This window comes from Fopius arisanus, unplaced genomic scaffold, assembly GCF_000806365.1.
Source record: "Fopius arisanus strain USDA-PBARC FA_bdor unplaced genomic scaffold, ASM80636v1 scaffold00040, whole genome shotgun sequence".
In the NCBI taxonomy this organism is placed as follows: domain Eukaryota; kingdom Metazoa; phylum Arthropoda; class Insecta; order Hymenoptera; family Braconidae; genus Fopius; species Fopius arisanus.
The window spans coordinates 53,963-73,080 of record NW_011887779.1 but is presented as its reverse complement, the minus strand read 5'-3'; the positions used below and the strand labels follow the sequence as shown (position 1 = coordinate 73,080).

The 19,118-nt window shown below is 36.1% G+C and overlaps 5 protein-coding genes and 1 long non-coding RNA gene across 8 annotated transcripts in view; 2 read left to right on the top strand and 4 right to left on the bottom strand.

Annotated features, from left to right (window-relative positions):
- LOC105266685 (uncharacterized) overlaps nt 1–2,505 on the bottom strand; it is a 4,695-nt gene extending 2,190 nt beyond the window's left edge. The window contains exons 1-2 of the mRNA XM_011305033.1: nt 2,273–2,505; nt 246–1,537 (exon numbers count right to left, since the gene is read on the bottom strand). Of these exons, the coding sequence (XP_011303335.1) occupies nt 246–1,191 (946 nt within the window). The 5' untranslated portion in view covers nt 1,192–1,537; nt 2,273–2,505. The remainder of the gene's footprint in view (nt 1–245; nt 1,538–2,272) is intronic.
- A 3,343-nt stretch (nt 2,506–5,848) lies between these two features.
- LOC105266607 (arrestin domain-containing protein 2-like) lies at nt 5,849–10,806 on the top strand. 2 transcript variants are annotated; one of them, XM_011304916.1, is made up of 7 exons: nt 5,849–6,041; nt 8,994–9,122; nt 9,208–9,410; nt 9,748–9,897; nt 10,010–10,218; nt 10,287–10,426; nt 10,628–10,806. In XM_011304916.1, the coding sequence occupies exons 1-7, from the start codon at nt 5,924–5,926 to the stop codon at nt 10,672–10,674; spliced, it is 996 nt and encodes a 331-aa protein (XP_011303218.1). In that variant the 5' UTR covers nt 5,849–5,923; the 3' UTR covers nt 10,675–10,806. The 2 variants fall into 2 exon arrangements, with proteins under 2 accessions (XP_011303218.1, XP_011303217.1); XM_011304915.1 differs by having other exon boundaries at nt 9,748–9,933.
- Nucleotides 10,256–11,343, bottom strand: LOC105266608 (uncharacterized). The gene is made up of 3 exons (XR_892180.1): nt 11,266–11,343; nt 10,830–11,142; nt 10,256–10,399 (listed from the first exon to the last, which is right to left on the bottom strand). It is a non-coding gene; the product is annotated as an uncharacterized lncRNA (long non-coding RNA).
- Nucleotides 11,344–11,407: 64 nt separating this feature from the next.
- On the top strand, nt 11,408–14,474 carry LOC105266604 (arrestin domain-containing protein 2). Its single transcript, XM_011304912.1, has 7 exons — nt 11,408–11,619; nt 11,937–12,113; nt 12,184–12,392; nt 13,403–13,597; nt 13,651–13,859; nt 13,931–14,172; nt 14,255–14,474. Exons 1-7 carry the CDS (start codon nt 11,505–11,507, stop codon nt 14,308–14,310), a joined length of 1,203 nt encoding a protein of 400 aa, XP_011303214.1. The 5' UTR covers nt 11,408–11,504; the 3' UTR covers nt 14,311–14,474.
- LOC105266606 (uncharacterized) lies at nt 14,461–15,725 on the bottom strand. 2 transcript variants are annotated; one of them, XM_011304914.1, is made up of 5 exons: nt 15,551–15,725; nt 15,273–15,470; nt 14,939–15,217; nt 14,620–14,790; nt 14,461–14,545 (listed from the first exon to the last, which is right to left on the bottom strand). In XM_011304914.1, the coding sequence occupies exons 1-5, from the start codon at nt 15,587–15,589 to the stop codon at nt 14,528–14,530; spliced, it is 705 nt and encodes a 234-aa protein (XP_011303216.1). In that variant the 5' UTR covers nt 15,590–15,725; the 3' UTR covers nt 14,461–14,527. The 2 variants fall into 2 exon arrangements, with proteins under 2 accessions (XP_011303216.1, XP_011303215.1); XM_011304913.1 differs by lacking the exon at nt 14,461–14,545 and having other exon boundaries at nt 14,570–14,790.
- Nucleotides 15,726–15,902: 177 nt separating this feature from the next.
- LOC105266603 (uncharacterized) lies at nt 15,903–18,360 on the bottom strand. Its single transcript, XM_011304911.1, has 6 exons — nt 18,270–18,360; nt 17,936–18,190; nt 17,476–17,679; nt 17,104–17,382; nt 16,788–16,958; nt 15,903–16,248 (listed from the first exon to the last, which is right to left on the bottom strand). The coding sequence occupies exons 2-6, from the start codon at nt 17,996–17,998 to the stop codon at nt 16,231–16,233; spliced, it is 735 nt and encodes a 244-aa protein (XP_011303213.1). The 5' UTR covers nt 17,999–18,190; nt 18,270–18,360; the 3' UTR covers nt 15,903–16,230.
- Nucleotides 18,361–19,118: the final 758 nt, after the last annotated feature.

Below are 19,118 nucleotides of genomic sequence, written 5' to 3'. Positions count from 1 at the left end.
TCAATTCTGCGAGTGCTATGAATTTATATTATTTATAAATATTGAACTAAATCAATAAATTTTTTATCGATGGAAAAGAATTTCAAGACTGCGCGAGAGGATTGGGTGGCAATCGAAATAAAATCAACTCTCCATCAATCGTGGAAATCGAGCTCGATCCGTGTAATTCAATCGTCAATGAGAAAATCGCGAACACGGATAAACTCGATAGTATTGAATGTCAATTAGCAGGAGGCTTAACTCACCCAATCCGCCTTTCATGGAGCCCCTCCTCCTGGGACTAGATAAGACAGTAACTTCAGTTCCAACCTCATCCCCTACGGCAGCATCGAACTCGGTGAGATCACTAGTAGATTTTCTCGCAAAATTTTTCCCGGTTGACCTCATCAAGGGCTTCTCACCGACCTCATTCAAACACCCATAACTCTTGTTCAATTGTAAACTGCCGAGTCGTTGTCTCATCCCCTTAGGACTCTCCGTATCCCTGTTGGATGCCTTTGATAATTTATCACGAGTCTCCTGATTCGAGCAAGTCTCGAATGACCCATTATCAACTGCCCTAGGACTCGGACTCCGTGAAGACGACGTGACAATAGTCGTCGGTGACATATTAGTTCCGAGACTCAAGCACGAATTCCTTCTCCCCGTCTCCAACGATTTAGCTGTCTTCTGACGGAAACCCTGAGGTGATCCACAACTCGTTGATTTATTCCTCGATGACGAGTTGATTTTTGGTGGCGTTGACACCGGACTCTTCGTTGGACAACTCAGAGTTTTTCCAAAATTTTTCCTCGGGCTGCAGAACTGGAAAACTGGTGATTTGGATTCAGCACCTCGAGGGCTCTTCGCCGCTGGTGAATGTTGACTGTAAATAGGAGAATTCCTGAAGCTGTTGGAGACACTCGTGCCACCAGGAAAACTCTCCGCCAGTAAATTACTTCTCGATCCAGATATTGATTCAATTTTACCAAAATCTTCAAAATCAAAATTAGCATTGGGTGTTTCTGGGCAATACTCAGGGGGAAATTCAAAAACCCTGGGAGTTCCTGGTGATTTGCAGGTGAAATTGTGAGGTGTTATGGAGGGACTTCTCTGACCTGTCATGGAGGTGACCTGGGGCAACTGGGGAAGTTGACGTGGACTCCTCGGGGATTTTAGGCTGTTGTACGGCCCCGGACTGTTCATCGCCATTTTCTTCCTCAATTTTTATCCCCTCGATGTTATTGCTCGCTCAAAATATCCGATTCTCGTTAGAAAACCATTTTCAACGGATTAATCTAGCGCACGATGTTATCAGCCCTGTCAATCTCCGTGTAATCACGCTGGAATCATTAAATCCGCTGTCCCATCAAATTCACTTCATCACACCGTCTCTCTTCAATTTTGTTATGCACCATGCACATACCACTGGCTACATTGTTTACCGCAGTTCAATCGATATTCCCACGGCACAAAATAACATACAATAAACAATGGATATATTTTTAAAAGATTTACAGGATTCACGGCTCTCCTCCTAGCGCAACAGCTGCCGAGTCTGCAATTATTACAAATTATAGTAATTTCGTTTAGGCTTACTATATTATGAATTATTCTGGGTTAGAACTGACTATTTATTTATTAACTAACTCAGGGAATACAAAAGATAAACTTCTCTTAATGTGGAAAAATCGAATCAAATCGAGAATCAATCAGATGAATTAATCACCAGAACATTTTGATAATATAATCACTACTCGAATATTATCGTCAACGAATCGTCTCGGTATCCACCTCAATCCGATTGATTAATTTAATTATATCAATTTATTTATTAGTCATTGACTAATTGTTAAATGAGATAAAATAAAAGATAAAAAATAAAAGCAGAAATTTATTTCGAGAAACACCTGCCCCCCTGGGTATAATTTATTAATTAATCCTGGTAAATTGATATTTCTTTAATTAGTGGAATAAAATAAATCTTCGGACCACAATTGTAAACAAAATTTCATGAAAATTACTCCGCAATAATGGAGTTCGAGGGCTAATGTAATTAAACCACGCAGGGAACAGTTGTTCAATAGTAATTAGAATACCCGTACAAAGTTCCTGACGAGGTGCATTAATTACAGTCAGAAATTCACAGCTATCCATTTCGCAACCCGCGAGAAACGTGAATATTTGAATAATGCAGTTAGACAGGTTGATGGTGAGTCCGAGTAAATCAATCAAAATAATTCTACATGTAATCCGGGATTAACTGAACTATCAACACTGGGAACATCTTCACCTGAGGCTAGATCAATTCACAAACAGGTACGCGATATAAATCGCCATTACCTCCCCTCGTGGTACGTGTGACCTGTTGATCGTCAAGTCACTGAGTACAATAAATCAGTAAACTGTCATGAATCCTTTCCGATCAATCGATTAATAGCTCATTTATTATTTCTGTGGAATGGAGAGGATTTAGAGAAATTGTCGATGGATACTGGAGAGACTGGAAGCGCGATGTTGCTTGTTCGAATGTCGGCACGTTACTGAGACCAACTGAGACACCAGAAACCACCCTGCACCCTCTTTCAGCCCTCCCATCCGATCCCAGGACCTCATCCCCTGGCGCAACAGAATACCTCTCCTATATCTATCTAAACATTTGATTACAGACCACGGGATACCCAAATAAACCACGTCTACTCTCTGAAAATAATTGTTTCCACAAAAACATTTCATTTGCGCAAGTGGATTTTCAGCGTTGCCAAGGAAATTCAATTATTTCGTATATTCGTATATCATTCCACATTATTTCAATTTTTTTTTATGTACTAGCGTATACGGCGCGCTATGCGCGCCCAAGGTTACATGTATGGGGTATTATCATATAAAATCTTCATATAAAATCTGAATATTAAAAGAATCTTAAGTATCTAAAAAAATTAGTCATAATAAACAATTATATATAAATTTTAAATTAATATGTATATGTAATATATATATATTTAATATAATAATTTATTATTATATATGTATATAATATATATTATATATATTATAATTATTTATATGAATATATTAATATGATATGTATAGCTTAGCTGTGCGCCAAAAAAAGCTGACAAAAAACGTTACATGCTTTTTTTTTAAAGGGATTGTTTTTTTATTTGAATATAAATTGAGTATGCGGTAGAGAGTCACCTTCAGATATTCTAAAAATAGGGGAAAGAGAGAACCTAATTGTTTTTCAAAAGTTATGCAACATACAATATTGGAGGTGACTGGGTGTAAGCGATTGTTTATAAAGTCATAGATCAATAAATATTCGGTGTAACCGAAAAATAATTGAATGCTTTTTTATTGCAAAAGAAAGATTAAAACTTTTTTTAATAAATATATACAATAAATGTTGTAATAAAAGGGTGCTTGTAGGTTTTTAAAAATTTTGATAAAACATATTCGTAATATATTTGACATCATCTTTATCAATTATGATTGTCTATTCCCTCGACTAAAAATTTAGAATTAAAAATTCATTAGGAATATCGGAATTTCTCAGAATTGTAATTAATCATTTAATTTATTTATAGGGGAGAACCGGCGAAATGAGACACTTACCGAAAAGCGTTTTCATCTCACTCCCATTTATTTTTTTTCCCCCAAAAAATGTTGAAGAAACTGTAAAAATGTTTTTTGCGAATTCAATATTTCTTTTAATTATCCTATTGTTTTCTTCCATTTTTTTTTTTCGTCATTCTCAAAAAACGCCATTTTGAACCCAAAATCATTTTTGAAAGACTTCATATGGAAATTGACCATTTTTTAATCATAAGTGTAAAAAAAATTCTGGAAAAACTGAAATGAAGAATTAATTATAATTATTCACGATCGATTTTTCCCCTCGTCACCCATTGAATCTTTCGACTCGTCCCATTTTACCCCCATATATAATTTAATCCAGTGTGCAATTTTGGATTCCCGAATTAGGGACAAGTGATTGCATTTCGGAGTCATCACGGGAGCCCTTTTATCTCGCCATTTTATCCCATGAAGAGGATGTATATAATATAGATATATAATATTTTCGCTCTCGGATACCACTTTCGACGCATTACATAAATGGTGGGACGAGGGTGTGAATCGGACACCAGGGAACCAGTTTTACTACTTTAGTTCGGACCATCCCCAACCCAGAGCCATCTCCACAGATATTACTAAACCTTCATTAATCCCCCACCTTAAGTAATCCACAGCAAGTGTCACCTTGACCTTGAGAACAGTTTTTCTCCCACGAAAAAGCACTCGCGAAATAAAATTCCTCCATGCTATTCCCTCTCTCCTCCATTGTTTGGAGTGTCTCAAAGACATTATTTCCCTCGCATCAAATTAATTCGGTGTCTCCTTTTTCCCATTTACAAAATGCATCCACCCAGTAACGAGAGTGCACTCTATCATCCTGATAACTGCTTACTCCGCGCAATTACTCTCTCGTTAATGTCCGAATAATAAATGGAGTGGATTCTGGAAGGAATTTCAAAATTGCCCGTCATCAGATTAAATTTCAATCGATTAATCAAAATCAATTGAAGGGTAACACCAAAAATATGAGTGATGGCGTCTTCAATGTTCGTTCAATCCTCAAATTTGAGTCCTGGAATATTTAATCATCGGCATCAGATCGTCTACTCCAATCTCTTGATACATTTCCATCGCAATTTCCGGTGGAGATTTCCAGCCACATCTTCAAAACGATACAAAAAAGAATTTCCTTTTACCAGCGCTTGCGCACAAAGAATCGTCTCAGCTTCCAAACGATATCGCGTTATCGATTTATCGCGGTGGTACGCGAAAAGACCTCTCGATTATATCCCTATTTTTCATTTGACTCTTGAATAAACAGTCAAAAAAAAAAATTAATGGGGAACTTTGGAGGGGGAATCCCCGGATTGTGGGGGATTGAATAGCGCATGTTCGTCGGAAATTCAATGAAGATCTTCTACGATAATACTTGTTACTCACACGAGCCGTAATTGTAACGTAATCAAGCCAATCAGATTGCAATAATTCGGCCTCCTCCTGTAATGATTCGAATAAACGTTATCTGATTTTGAATCTCATGTTGTACTACTCTATTACAAACCCACGAAACCTCTTATCAGTTCGGCTTAATCGTTAAATTATGGTAATTAATTTTTTGAGGGACTTAACGAGCGTAACCCGTTCGTGCAACCTCGTTAGGTCACGAGAGGTGATCGTTACCAACGATTGATAAAGCAGGGGAAGTCTGGTGGAGGCAACAAAAAATTACTTTTCATCTCTGGAGAAAATCATTGCAAAAAGTACCAAAACATCTCTTGTCATTCGAAAAGGTGATGTAATGAGCACAAGTTATTGGATTTATTTATTAATTTAATTACAGGAACAATCACGTATACTAGAATGTTCGGTTTATCTTATCATGATTGAAAACGCCGACGAACTGAATCGATATGCGCAATATGTAATCCTATTGTCATTGCATTCTCTTTTCAATGGCTTCTCAAGGGATTTTACAGACACAGTAATCGAATTATTTACTCGCGTGTAATCCTTACATATTTTGTTAACACGCCATCATAATTTCACCGGTAATTCTTCAGATTCTTGATAAATGAAATAAGTTGGAGTACATCGATAGGAAATTTGTCACAATCTGGAGTAATTTATATAAAATTCTCGGAGAAAACCAGAAACAATTAGATATTATTGTAATTTTGTGGTGTTTTAGGACACATGAAAATTGGCGGGAAAAACCCTGGGGATGAGGTCAGCGCCGGCGTAAACAGAAATACAACCCGGACAGGAGGCGTTATTATCAGTTGTGTCCCTGATAGAAAGGATTCCACATGCCTCGCCTAAATAATCTATTCACTTCCACCCTGAAGATCGATCCATAATTATTGCAAAAATGGTACTAAAATCGTTCCATATCAAATTGCATAATGCAACTGGAACATATGCTCCAGGTGAAGTTGTTTCCGGAGATGTTATCATCGTCATCTCAAAGAAGAATCAATTTTGTCTCGGTAAATATTAGCAATACAATTTTTGTATTCATTGTCCTGATTCACTGAGACCCTGAGGAAGATCTTGATCACATGCTCAGACACTCATATATGAAATAAATATTTTGTTGGAGAATTTAAGGTAGGAGTATTGTATAATGAAGCAACGAGGAGATTTTGTTGATAACAATAATTATGAAAACAATAGTTATTAATTTTCTTATTTTTCGACGATTAATATTGAGTGTGTGGCAGTTAAAGTTTTTTTTTACATGTTGCATGTTTTATATGTTTTACAGAATTTTGTATTGTGGGCTATGAATTCTGAAATTAATTAATTAAGTGGTAAATTAAACGATGTGGCAACAGAGCTCTCATTACAGAACGACAACATACACATGGAAACTCATCACACAGACGTGCAAACCGTTGAGCAATGTTGTCAAACCTACCTACCGCGCTAATCGAAGTCATCAGTACTCTAGCTTGACTTATGATGTACCGATAGTCCTTTAGGAAAAAAAACATGGACTGGACAGTTTCGTGGCGGAGAGCAAAGAGGATTGACTGAAGTAGAGGCTCAGTTCTGGGGGTTGGACTGACTCCAGCGGCATCGTAGTACTGCACCCCAAGAGAGGGAGGACGCCACACGCAATGGGGGTGTTATCCCATCAGCCGACTCGGTAACTGCCTCAGTAGCAGTCGCGCTGTCAGAGGCACTGCTTAAAGATTCGAATTTTTCGAAAAAGTATCAGGGGAACATGAGGATCGAGGAGGTATTCACTGAAATTGAAAAATTTGAAATTTCAAAAAAAAGTATCAGGAGAGCATGACAATCGTGGAGGTATTCACTGAAATTGAAAAATACGAAATTTTCAAAAAAGTATCAGGGGAGTATGACAATCGAGCAGGCATTCGCTGAAATTGAAAAATTCGAATTATTCGAAAAAGTATCAGGGAAACATGAGGATCGAGGAGGTATTCACTGAAATTGAAAAATTTGAAGTTTCAAAAAAAAGTATCAGGGGAGCATGACAATCGTGGAGGTATTCACTGAAATTGAAAAATACGAAATTTTTAAAAAAGTATCAGGGGAGTATGACAATCGAGCAGGCATTCGCTGAAATTGAAAAATTCGAATTATTCGAAAAAGTATCAGGGAAACATGACAATCGTGGAAGTATTCGCTGAAATTGTAAAATTCGAATTTTTCGAAAAAGTATCAGGGGAACATGAGGATCGAGGAGGTATTCACTGAAACTGAAAAATTCTCAATTTTCAAAAAAGTATCAGGGGAGTATGACAATCGAGCAGGTATTCGCTGAAATTGAAAAATTCAAATTTTTCGAAAAAGTATCAGGGAAACATGAGGATCAAGGAGGTATTCATTGAAATTGAAAAATTCGAAATTTCAAAAAAAAGTATCAGTGGAACATGACAATCGTGGAGGTATTCACTGAAATTAAAAAATACGAAATTTTTAAAAAAGTATCAGGGGAACATGAGGATCGAGGAGGTATTCACTGAAATTGAAAAATTCGAAATTTCCAAAAAAGTATCGGGGGAGCATGACAATCGTGGAGGTATTCACTGAAACTGAAAAATTCTCAATTTTCAAAAAAGTATCAGGGGAGTATGACAATCGAGCAGGTATTCGCTGAAATTGAAAAATTCGAATTTTTCGAAAAAGTATCAGGGAAACATGAGGATCGAGGAGGTATTCATTGAAATTGAAAAGTTCGAAATTTCCAAAAAAAAAAGTATCAGGGGAGCATGATAATCGTGGAGGTATTCACTGAAATTGAAAAATACGAATTTTTTGAAAAAGTATCAGGGGAGTATGACAATCGAGTAGGACAATCACTGAAATTGATAAACTCGAAATTTTCAAAAAAGTATCAGGAGAATATGAGGATCCAGGCGATATTCACTGAAATTGAAAAATTCAAAATATTGAAAAAGTATCAGGGGAGCATGACAATCGTGGAGGATACTTAAAATTCACCCAGTCAATTGATGCCTCTGACAGCGGGACTGCAACTGAGGCAGTTACCGAGTCGCCTGACGGGCAGACCCCCCACCATTGGGTGCGGCCCCTTCTTTCTCCGGGGGGCGTGGTACTCCCCCAGAACTGAGCCACTGAGTGGGGGTTTGAGCAACCCCACCGGCATTGCAGTACCTCACCCCAAGAGAAAGAGGGGGCCGCACCCAGTGGTGGGGTGTCTACCCGTCAGTCGATTTAGTAACTGCCTCCGTAGCAGTCTCGCTGTCATAGGGACCAGTCGACAGGGTGAATGTTATTTTCTCCGTTACGAAATTGGTATTCACTGCAATTTTAAAATTTTAGTGAATACCAATTTCGTAACGCAGAAAATAACACTCACCCTGTTGACTACTACCTCATTTACCTCATTTACCTCATACCTTTACCCTCTAACAGCGGGACTGCTACTGATGCAGTACCGAGTCGGCTGAGGGGCACCCTCCCTCGATTGGGGTGCAGTACTACGATGCCTCTGGGGTCACTCCAACCCCCAGAACTGAGCCTCTACTTTCGTCAATCCTCTTTGGCGGAGAACATGTAAGAAAATGTGTCGATAACCGCGTAGGAGAGGTAGAGAAAGAGTAGAGGGAGGAGATTGGGAAAATTACATCTTCTATCCGAATTATCCCATGAATTTTCACTATGAAAAATTTCCATGATTACGTATTAAGGCGATAAAAATCATTTTGCATCTCTGAAAAAATTGAAAATGTGTTGGTTGATCTGCTTGGTTGATTGAACTGGTTGGTTCATTGATTGGTTGATCTGATCAAATCGACCACATCGATTAAAATTCTCATTAATCTCTTCTTGGTGGAAGCATCTCCAAAACATCGACATTACATTCTATGAATTACTTCATCAGTCAATTCTTTCGAATCGATTCTCTTTACTTTTGAGATTTTTTATAAAAATTTTCACCATTTCAGGAATAAAGCTACAGTTTAAAGGGAAAGCTGAAGTTCAATGGACCGGATCCGACACGTCAGGCAACCACTGCCTATATTTAGCTACAGAATCTTATTTTTTGGCGGAAGATTACATATACCAAGACCGAAGTAATCTCATGTTTTGCATAAATAAAGGAAAATCGATATTAATCTGATCCAAATATCATCTTCCTAATTGTGGAAAAATTTTCAGACGAAGATTCTGGCTTGACCCCAGGTCAGCACATGTTTCCATTCACTTTCCTCTTGCCAAATAACATACCTGATAGCTTTTATCATAAAAATGGCAGCGTCGACTACAGCATCAATGCGATAATGGAGGAGTGGGACAGCTTTCCTGCAGCTAAAATTAAATTCAATGTGAAATCTCTCGTAGAGCCGCATCAATACCCACCTGTGAGTAAAGCCAAAAAGGACGTGCATCTCTTTTTTTAAAAAAATTGAAGTGATTAACTTCAAGTTGAGATAATGATTTAAAAAATTAAAAAATTATTGAATATGATTGAGTCGTGAAATTCTTATGGAATTTTACAGTTTCCAGAATAATTACATAATTTTCTCATACTCTTTTGGTGACAGATTTCTATACAAATTAATTTTCATTTCATTTCATCTCATTTCATTATATCATTTAATTTCTAATTTTCATTACCAATGGACATTTTCATGTCGACAACATGTTGCGAAATATTTCTGTATCTTCAAAAACTTATCCAATTGTTCTGACACCCAGAGACCGATTATCGACGAATGCAGTCAAACCTATTGGTCTTGCTTGCTCCCCTGCATATCGGCGGGTTCGATGACTGTAAAAATACGAATTTCTGGAAGTACTTATGCTGTTGGAGATTCCATTGACACGCTGATAGACATCCACCACAATGTGAGTATTGTTGGTATTGAGATGCAATTGAAACAGGTAAGTTGATCCAAAATGTCTCCGCATCGACGTTTGAAGGAACAAATTGATGCCTCACTGAAGACTTCTTTACCAGATAATAGATTTCCATTCTACGTCGCCATGTAGAGACACTAAACATAAAGAAGAAACTGTTAAAAGTGGAACGCTGGATGGACCGTATGGTACCGATGAGATCTTCGAGATGAGCTTGCAGGTACCTTGTGTTCCTCTTTCCGGTCTTCGACACTGCAATCTCATTGACATCAGTTATCGATTACGTATATTGATATACGTAAATGGATGGTATGATATTATTGGGACGCAATCATGACGACCGTATGCGTGACAATAATTATGATCATGATTGATAGTCCCAGTCGATTGGCGAGGGAGTATGATATTGTCATTGGATCCAGATCGGAAAGTTCTTCAATCCCATATAATGGAGCTACAGGTCTTCGAATACCGATTCCATCAGCACCTCCTATCCAACACAATACCCCAGAGACACGTAAGTGACAGTTTGGAATGGAATTTTAGAAAATTTATGGAACATTACGTTGTTTGTTCAATCGAATCGTTCAAAAATTAGGATGTAGTTAAATTAAATTATTATTCATTAGAATTCTTTGATGAATTCTGATGGATTTGATGAATGAGTTGATTATTTTCTAGCGCGTGACATTTCTAACGATTTTATTTCTGTTTTCAGCACCTCCATCATATCAATCCGTTATTGCCCAACAGGATAAAGGATAATTATGATACTTGATAATTGTTAAATGTGTGCTTTTGAGAAAGGGTTTTTCAAGTTTTTAACTCAGTTTTTCAATGATTTTTCACTCAATAATGTATTCTCATTTGTGGAATATTAAATAGTTTTATTTATTATATAGTTATTAAATAGTTTTTACCTGTAACGTTTTGAGGTGTGCTATTGTGATAGGTAATCGTCAAATAATTTGATCAGTGAATTTTCCCAATCACCCCGCACACCAAAACTTTTTACAACTGTTGATAATATTTTTGATTGATGACCTGTTGTCACAGGACGCAGGGAATAACTAATCACTCGAGCTGTTTATAATCTAAACAACGTATCACGTGGACCAACTCAATAGACAAAGGGCCTTGTCTTTGGGGCAGACCTGACCCACTTTTTAACGAACTCTCGAGGAAGCAATATCTAAAATTATCAGCCTAGCCCGAATTCCATCGCATCCTTACCTAAAACAAATTGTTTAAATTAAATAAATGATCGAGTCGTATACTAGAATAGTGAAAAAAATAGATTTTCCTCTCTGTACATAAATAAATATTTTGGAACTAGAATTTTTGAAAAAATTGTACCACCCGGAAAAATGTTGCTATGAATTCTTCTCCACATAATACGCAACCGATTTTTCCCGGGTTGATCTCGCTGAATGACTCATTGTCCGCAGTTAGGCTTCACGGTAGAGACCATCCGGTGAGCGATAAAACGAGAGTCTCGCAGTGATATGAGTGGAGTGTGAAGTGCATGCATGTGCTTGACGTTTTGCCTACAGTTGATGTCATCGGATCTGCGATTGTAAAATAACAACTCCACCATGTCGTTGAGAACGCTCGCGATCACCTTGAATAATATCAGCAGAAATTATTCACCAGGAGAAACCATCTCCGGAGAAGTAATCATAGATTCCAATGGAGCAGCTAATTACAGAGGTAAATATAAAAACCAATATTAAATTACATCTTCATTCATTTCACTTGTCCTTCCCCCATTTGCGGTTACAAGAATTTTATTTGTAAACTCCATAATATGATTGTACGGAATTTAAATCATTATCATAGGAAATGAAGAAGGAAAATCTCATTGGATTATTATATAATAGTTCCAATGTCTGAGGATATTTTCATAACTGCGTTGTGATCGCCAATTCGATTGAGGAAAAATAATCTGGCGTGCAGAGTGTCGGGATAGATGTGCGTCTTGATTACACTAACTACTTTATAATTTAATGCAATATCTGTTGATTTAGGATTGCAACTGAAATTCAATGGTGCAGCAGTAGTTCACTGGACGGAGCGTAATCCACGACGTAATCGAGAACAAAATAATGGAGGGAATTATCGAATCGAAGATGAACCGAGTGACGTACATTACCACGCAGAGGAAGAATATTTCCAGGCATCGATGTACGTGCTGGGAGGTCCAGGTAAATATTCTATTGATATGACGTCGAAATGTGGAAGGACTTCAGAAGACACTTTTACTTTTTTCTCCAGCTGGGAATGTCCACGTCGGGGCGGGACGTCTCGTCGTTCCCTTTACGACTCCATTACCGATGAACATACCGAGTAGTTTTGCCGATATTAATCTAGGCAGAATCGAATACAGCATTGAGGCAAGCATGTCTACAGCATGGGGAAGCGAATTCAAAACCAAAATTCTGTTCTATGTGAATGCTCCGCCGAATTTGAGCCAATACCCATGTGTGAGTAAAGAGAAGACGGTTCCATAATATTGATAAGATCTTGTGATTACAGAGTACAATAGTATTCAATTAAACGAGAAGTGAAATATTATCGACAGGAAATATAAGAAAGATAATGGGATTTTCATAGAAATACACAGAAAGAAAAATACTCGATAAATTACGGAACTTTCATGTATTCGTGGGGTGACCTTGGTTTTTGGGGAAAAATACTGTAAGTTCCGTTAAAATTTTCGTATCGAGCAGGATTTTTTACGAAATTTTTAGTTGTACTAGCGTATATGGCGCGCTATGTGCGCCAAATCGTCCACGTATGGGGTGTTATCATTGGAATACATATATAGAATTTCAAAAAGAAGATAGAAAAAAGTCTAAAAATTTATATAAAAAAAATAATTTAAAATTTAATAAATTATATTAAATTCATATATTATATTATTATATAAATAAAAATTAATATAATTTATATATATATATTATTATATATATTATTTATATATGTATATATTATATATATATATCATATTATATAGATATATTTTGATATGCATAGCGCCAAAAAAAGCTGACAAAAAACGTTACATGCTTTTTTTTAAAAAGGAATACCACGAGAGCTTCAAAATTATCGAGTATTTCCCCATAGGTTCGTCGCAAACAATTAAACGAGTCAAGTTTTTCAGGTATAAAAATCGCGAGTGCGAAGCTATATAATATAATTTTGGATTTCGTGAGTAGTCTATAATTGTTGAATAACTAATAACAAATTAAATGTTGATTACCTCGAAAAGTGAACGCGAATTAATATGAAACGTAATTTGGTGATGTAGGTAATCAGAAAAACCGTTGAGCGTCTTCTATCCGAGAATTTTCATAATGCTAACTTAAAGAATAAAAAAATTAATGAATTAATTGTATAAAGACATGAATATATGAATGCATAAGATGTAATCGTGGAATCAGTAATCGTATCAATATAATTGAATGGCGAATAATGTTTATAATATTACCAGGAGCCAATCGTGGACGTAGTGAATAAAAAATATTACTGCTGTTTACTCCCATGTATCACCAATGGTTCGATGGACGCATGTATCCGTTCCCTTGGTAATTGTTATTCAATTGGTGAATGGATCCACGTCTTTTTGGATATTGACTCGCATTCAAAATCTGTCCAGGTTACTTCAGTGGATATGAAACTAGAACAGGTACAAGCAGAAGAATATTTATTTCCGGTAGTCTAACGTATTCTTCTTCTCAGAGAACGACTTTCCAAGCGCATGCACCGGAAAACAAAACCAAGTCCAACACCAAAACTATAGCGACGACTAAATCTGAAGGGCCTTTTCCAGACACTGCGACTTTAGAATTAAAAATAAAAATCCCATCTGTCCCTCACAGTGGTTTTGAGAATTGTGGGATCATCGCTGTAAAATATCTTCTGAAAATCGAGATATGTGTGTCTGGATGGTGAGTAATGATCTTTGGCTTTTAAAATAATTGATGTTGTTCAGTTTGTATTATTTATTGTACGTGTGCAGTCACTTGAACATCAAAAAGGAACATGACATTATCATTGGATCAAGACCACAACTTCTTGAGCATCAGATAGCTCCTACTGCACCTCTTATTGGAATTGTCGATTCATCTTCATCAACATTTGTATCTCCAGAAACCTTGCGACCTCAAAAATCTAGCGGTCAATTTCCTGTGGTCAATGTTCCGTACGGCCCAGCGAATGTTCCATACGGCCCAGCGAATGTTCCATACACCTCGACCCAACGTAAGTAAAAATTCGTAAATATGTGCCAGTTCCAAATATATTTCACAATCTACTTTATTTTTGTTTGTCTTGTAATTTTCAGCACCATGTTATGAGGCTGCTGTGATGCAAGGATACATGCCATCAATGCACCAGTAATAAAAAGTATTTATCTACCTCAGAGTAGAAACGAATGAAAACGAAGACAATCCTATCACTTTCAAGACTCAAGATTAGATTAGAACATTCTAACAATCCGTAAAATATTAAATTTTGTATGGACAAACTTCAGGTATGAATAAATTATCTGATAAGTTTTCGCATTTCGCTTGACAAATTCAATTCTTCGAAACAGATAAAGGGCCCCAGTCGCTTGTTATTCAGAACAATGTTGCTAAAAAAAAAGTTTGTAAGTAATTATCATCAGAGACTTGAGGAAAATAATTCTTTCATGGAGATGAAACTTACTTCCAACCATTGATCGATTCCCTTGAGTTCATAAAAAGTTGGGATGGAGCTATTTGCAATGGAAATGTGCAACGTTTCTAGTTCAGAATGTTTTGATGCAGCCAGCTGCGTCATGTGATCGTGGATTCCATCAATAGCTTCAGCTTGCATTTTCTTCATGTCCTCTAGACACTGAAGAATTCACACATATGTAGAAAAATTTCTCCGACCAAAAACATAAGTTTGAGAGAAATCATGATTTAGATTCATATCGCTAGAGAATTCCGCACTGATAAATTTATCAGCGCAAGTATTTAAAAATTAAAAATTAAGTAAATACCTTCATGACGCATGTGAAAGGACCTGTTGGATCATCTCCATCGAAAAGGTGAATGCATTCGTAAGCTTTTCTCTCTGCAACCCCCAGGGCAACGCTGAGGATAGCAAGTTTTTGGTTGAGATTGTTAAATTCTTTACTCCATTTGTTTACAGCTGTAAATATATAATTGGATAGCGCATTCTGATGTGCACGATTTTCCTCGAAGCGATCATTAAGATACTGTGGACACGTGTTGCTCGAATTCACATTTTTGGCCAATTCAGCAAGTTTTGTTTCATACTAAAATTGCAATGAATTATTTATAGTTTCTCTCGAATTCTTCTGGTCACATTACCTTCTCCAAAAATGCGTCCTCTCTGTACTTCGCACGTAAAGAATCAATACCCCATAAAAATTGCTGAGACATATTCTGGGCTCTATAGCTTACAGAAATCATGAATGTAGACATGTTGTGATTGCTTTCCCTCAGTTCGGAATTTACCATTGTGTAGCTATAAAAATTGATTTCCGATTCAGCAGCTTCTACCTGAAACTGATAAAGTCATTAACTTCCAGAAATTCGTAAAAGCACACGAGGTTTTAATTTTTCTTTCAACGATATTTTAAACTTACTAACAGCTGAAGAGCACAGACAAAAGAAAATAATTTCATTGTAATTGCTAGCTTCCGAATCGTCTCGACGTCTCAATGACCCATAAATGCCATGTGTGATTAGAACATCGGAATTTATAGCTAACATACGTGCGATCTATTCCATTCTTATCATGACATATGCTCGAAAGTTCCAAATGATTGCCCAAAATTCAGTCAAGTGTTTCGTGTTCTATTAATATTTGAAGAAGAATCTCATATAAATTTTATGAATCGAATGGTCATTAATCTTTTTTTATACTTTTAAAATGAATATTCATTGTAATAATTGCAAAAAGTGTTTATCTTTTTTTTATTTGGTAATAACTGGAAGATTATTACAATTATTGTCATTAATTTTCATTCTTCATGATGAACTTCGGGAATTTACGATAAATCATGCGACTCAATGAATTCATATAGTCTGCGTTGCTTTTGGATTTAAAATTATCAAGCTGCGTAAATACGGTGTCAACGGCCTTCTCCGGTGCTCTACCCCGAACCACATCAAAACAGAAATCGACAAATACGTTGAAGAAGTTGAAGAAGTTGACTCAATACATCAATTCCTCACACAAGTCAACAGATAAAGAAGGCACACGAATTCTCGATTCATCCTAAAAATGAGGATTCTCCGTAGAACTCTGGTACTATTACAGGTACTATTGTGGGCAGTACACCTGAAAAAAAGATGTTCTCATGTAGGAAAGAGCTGGGTAAAATGGAACACCCGGGCAAAATGAGACACTTGCGGAAAAACGTCTTCAATTTATTCCCAGTGATTTTTTCTCACCAGAAAATGTTGGAGACATTCTAAAAAGGTCTCAGTATTTTTTACGAATTAATTTTTTCTTTCAACTAGACTATTGTTTTTTCCTTTTTTGATTTTTCAATTGAAATCGCTTGAATCGGTAATTTTTTTCAAAATTCAAAATTCAAAAAAAAATTAAATAAAATATAAAAAATAAAATTAATAAAAATAAAAATTTAAATACTTGAATTTAATAAATAAATTTTTCATTTTAATAAGTAAAATTAATAAAATGTAATAAAATTCTGGAAAAACTAAAACGTTGAATAATGAATTCTTACGATCGATTTTTTTTCCTCGTCTCCAATTGAACCTCCGCATTCATCTCATTTTATCCTGTGTCCCATTTTGCCCGGATCTGCCTTAATTATCCCCGAAACAATTAATCTATATTCATGAAATAATTACATTCAACCACCCATCGATCCCAGACTCCCGATAAAAATCTGGAATAAATCTATCTCTCACAGAAACGTGTACTTTCCTCAGGGCCGTGGCCTTTATGAATTCGAGACTTATCATATCAATGTAAATTCTAGCAACAGCCTCGGATCGCACTGTCATCACTCTGTCTAGAATCTGAAAAAAAGAACATTCTTTAAAAAAAAAGACACTCCAAACGAATCACATAAACTGCTCATGAAAATTTAAATAAATTCATCATCAGTTTTCATTATGGAATAATTTTAGTCTTCAATGAAAATAAAATCTCAGAAATACGTACCTTCCACGCACAATTGAAAGGAGCTTTTATCTGACTTGGTTGGAAATCCAATCCGCAATTATAAGCATCCATTTCGAGGGCTCCTAATGTTCCCCTGGCGACAGCCAATTCTTCATAAATAGTACCGAATATTTTCCTCACAGAATATACAGCCGTGTCTATGTATTCGTTCAACTCGATCTGATGTTGTCGATTGTCCTTGAGAAGATTCTCAATATATTGTGAGCAGTCCTTGGCGAATGTCGAATTCTCCAGAAAATGAGCTGCTTTGGGCCGGTACTTGAATCATAATTTTCATCACAATTTCAGTAACAAATAACAAATAATTATCAATGTACAAGAAATATAAATTCAAATTAAAGTTCATATTACCTTTTTCTGGAAATGCTCATCCATTCGGCTTCCGTACTGCGATCGTAGACTACTGATGTTCCAGTAGAACTCTTTCGATATCATCTGAATTTTATTATCTATAGAAGACATGTAGTCAGAGAAGTTATGAATGTGTGCTCTAACGTCAGACATTTCCGCTGTGTATCCATAAAAAGCTTCCTCCGTCGTCAAACCTGCCGTAATCTGAAATTAATAATAATTAACTTAAACACTATAACTTTTCGTTGTTATATTTCCTTCGACGAATTTTCCCGAATGATTTTGTTTTCTTTGGAAGTCCGAGAGATGGCGCTACCGCATTGAAGTTTTGATTATGAAAATCAAAATGATTTTTCATGTGTGAATAGCGGCCCCTCCCCTTGTTGTAATCAGGAATCCATTTTTATTTCGATTTTTCGTTACATATCGATGAAAGGATATAGAAAAACGTATAACTTACTGATAGCAAAGCAGCACAGACGAGAAAGAATATATTCATTCTGGTAGTTTCGTTCCAGATCATTCCGACGACTCAATCAGTTATCAATACCAGGTGCTCTGAACACCTGAATTTATAGTCGATATAGGGATCAGTTCTATCTTTATCGCTGCACGTGTAGGAGCGTTAATATCATACGAGGGAAGTTAATCATACGGAAGAAATGGAAATTGTAAAACAGTCATTCATCCGCACGACCAGCGCAAGGAAATATTCCTGAAATCCAGTACCAAATCGATTATACACAAAAAATCTTGATGATTTAAGGAATAAGTAAACGAAATAGACTAAATACCTTTTTCTAGAATTTCACCCAAAACTTTTCGTTCTCATCGTATTCATATTCTCCAGCCATATGTTTTGTTCTGTTAATATTTGAGGAAGAATGCTAATCTCTGTCATTTAAAATTAATTGCCTCTTCATGATTATCCTCAAATATATTGACGGAAGATTGATACAGTCATGAAGAAATACAAGACTTGTTTGCTTTTTTAGAGGAAGCGGTGAGATATGAATTATTCGACTAAAAAATTTCTTCCGTGACATTTTTTCTTGTTTCAATCCTCACAAAATATTCGTGAGTTCATTCACTCTTTTGTGTTCAATTATAATGAGATTTATTTCTCCTTAATCCATAACGATACATTTTGAGAAAAAATTCGAGAACATTTGTGTGTTCTTTCTTAACGTTATCAGTGTGAATGTGTAATTGCCTATTTTCGTATCATAAGGATTGATTTATTCGAGCAATAATGGAATAATCAATGGCCTGAATAATTGTCAGTCGGGATGAAAGAGATGAAATGCAAACAGATGAAATTTATACAGGATATGACGTGAGCTCGATCTAAAAAATTAAAAAGTGCTATTTTAATGCCCCAAAATTAATGCAATTAAGGCCCGGGTGGACTATCTATCGAATGTCATCTTTTGTTTAAACTATTTAAACAAACTATTTAATTAAACTATTTAATTAAATTAAGAAAGTAAACTGTACATACAAAATCGAAAATCTCTTAAACTATTCATTCAATTAAGCTACAATTGTATAAAATTTCCACTTTCAACCGCCATTTTTCGCTTTTTAATTGCCTACCATAATTAAAAAAGAATCTATTCCTCACTGTCTCCCCAACGATTCGT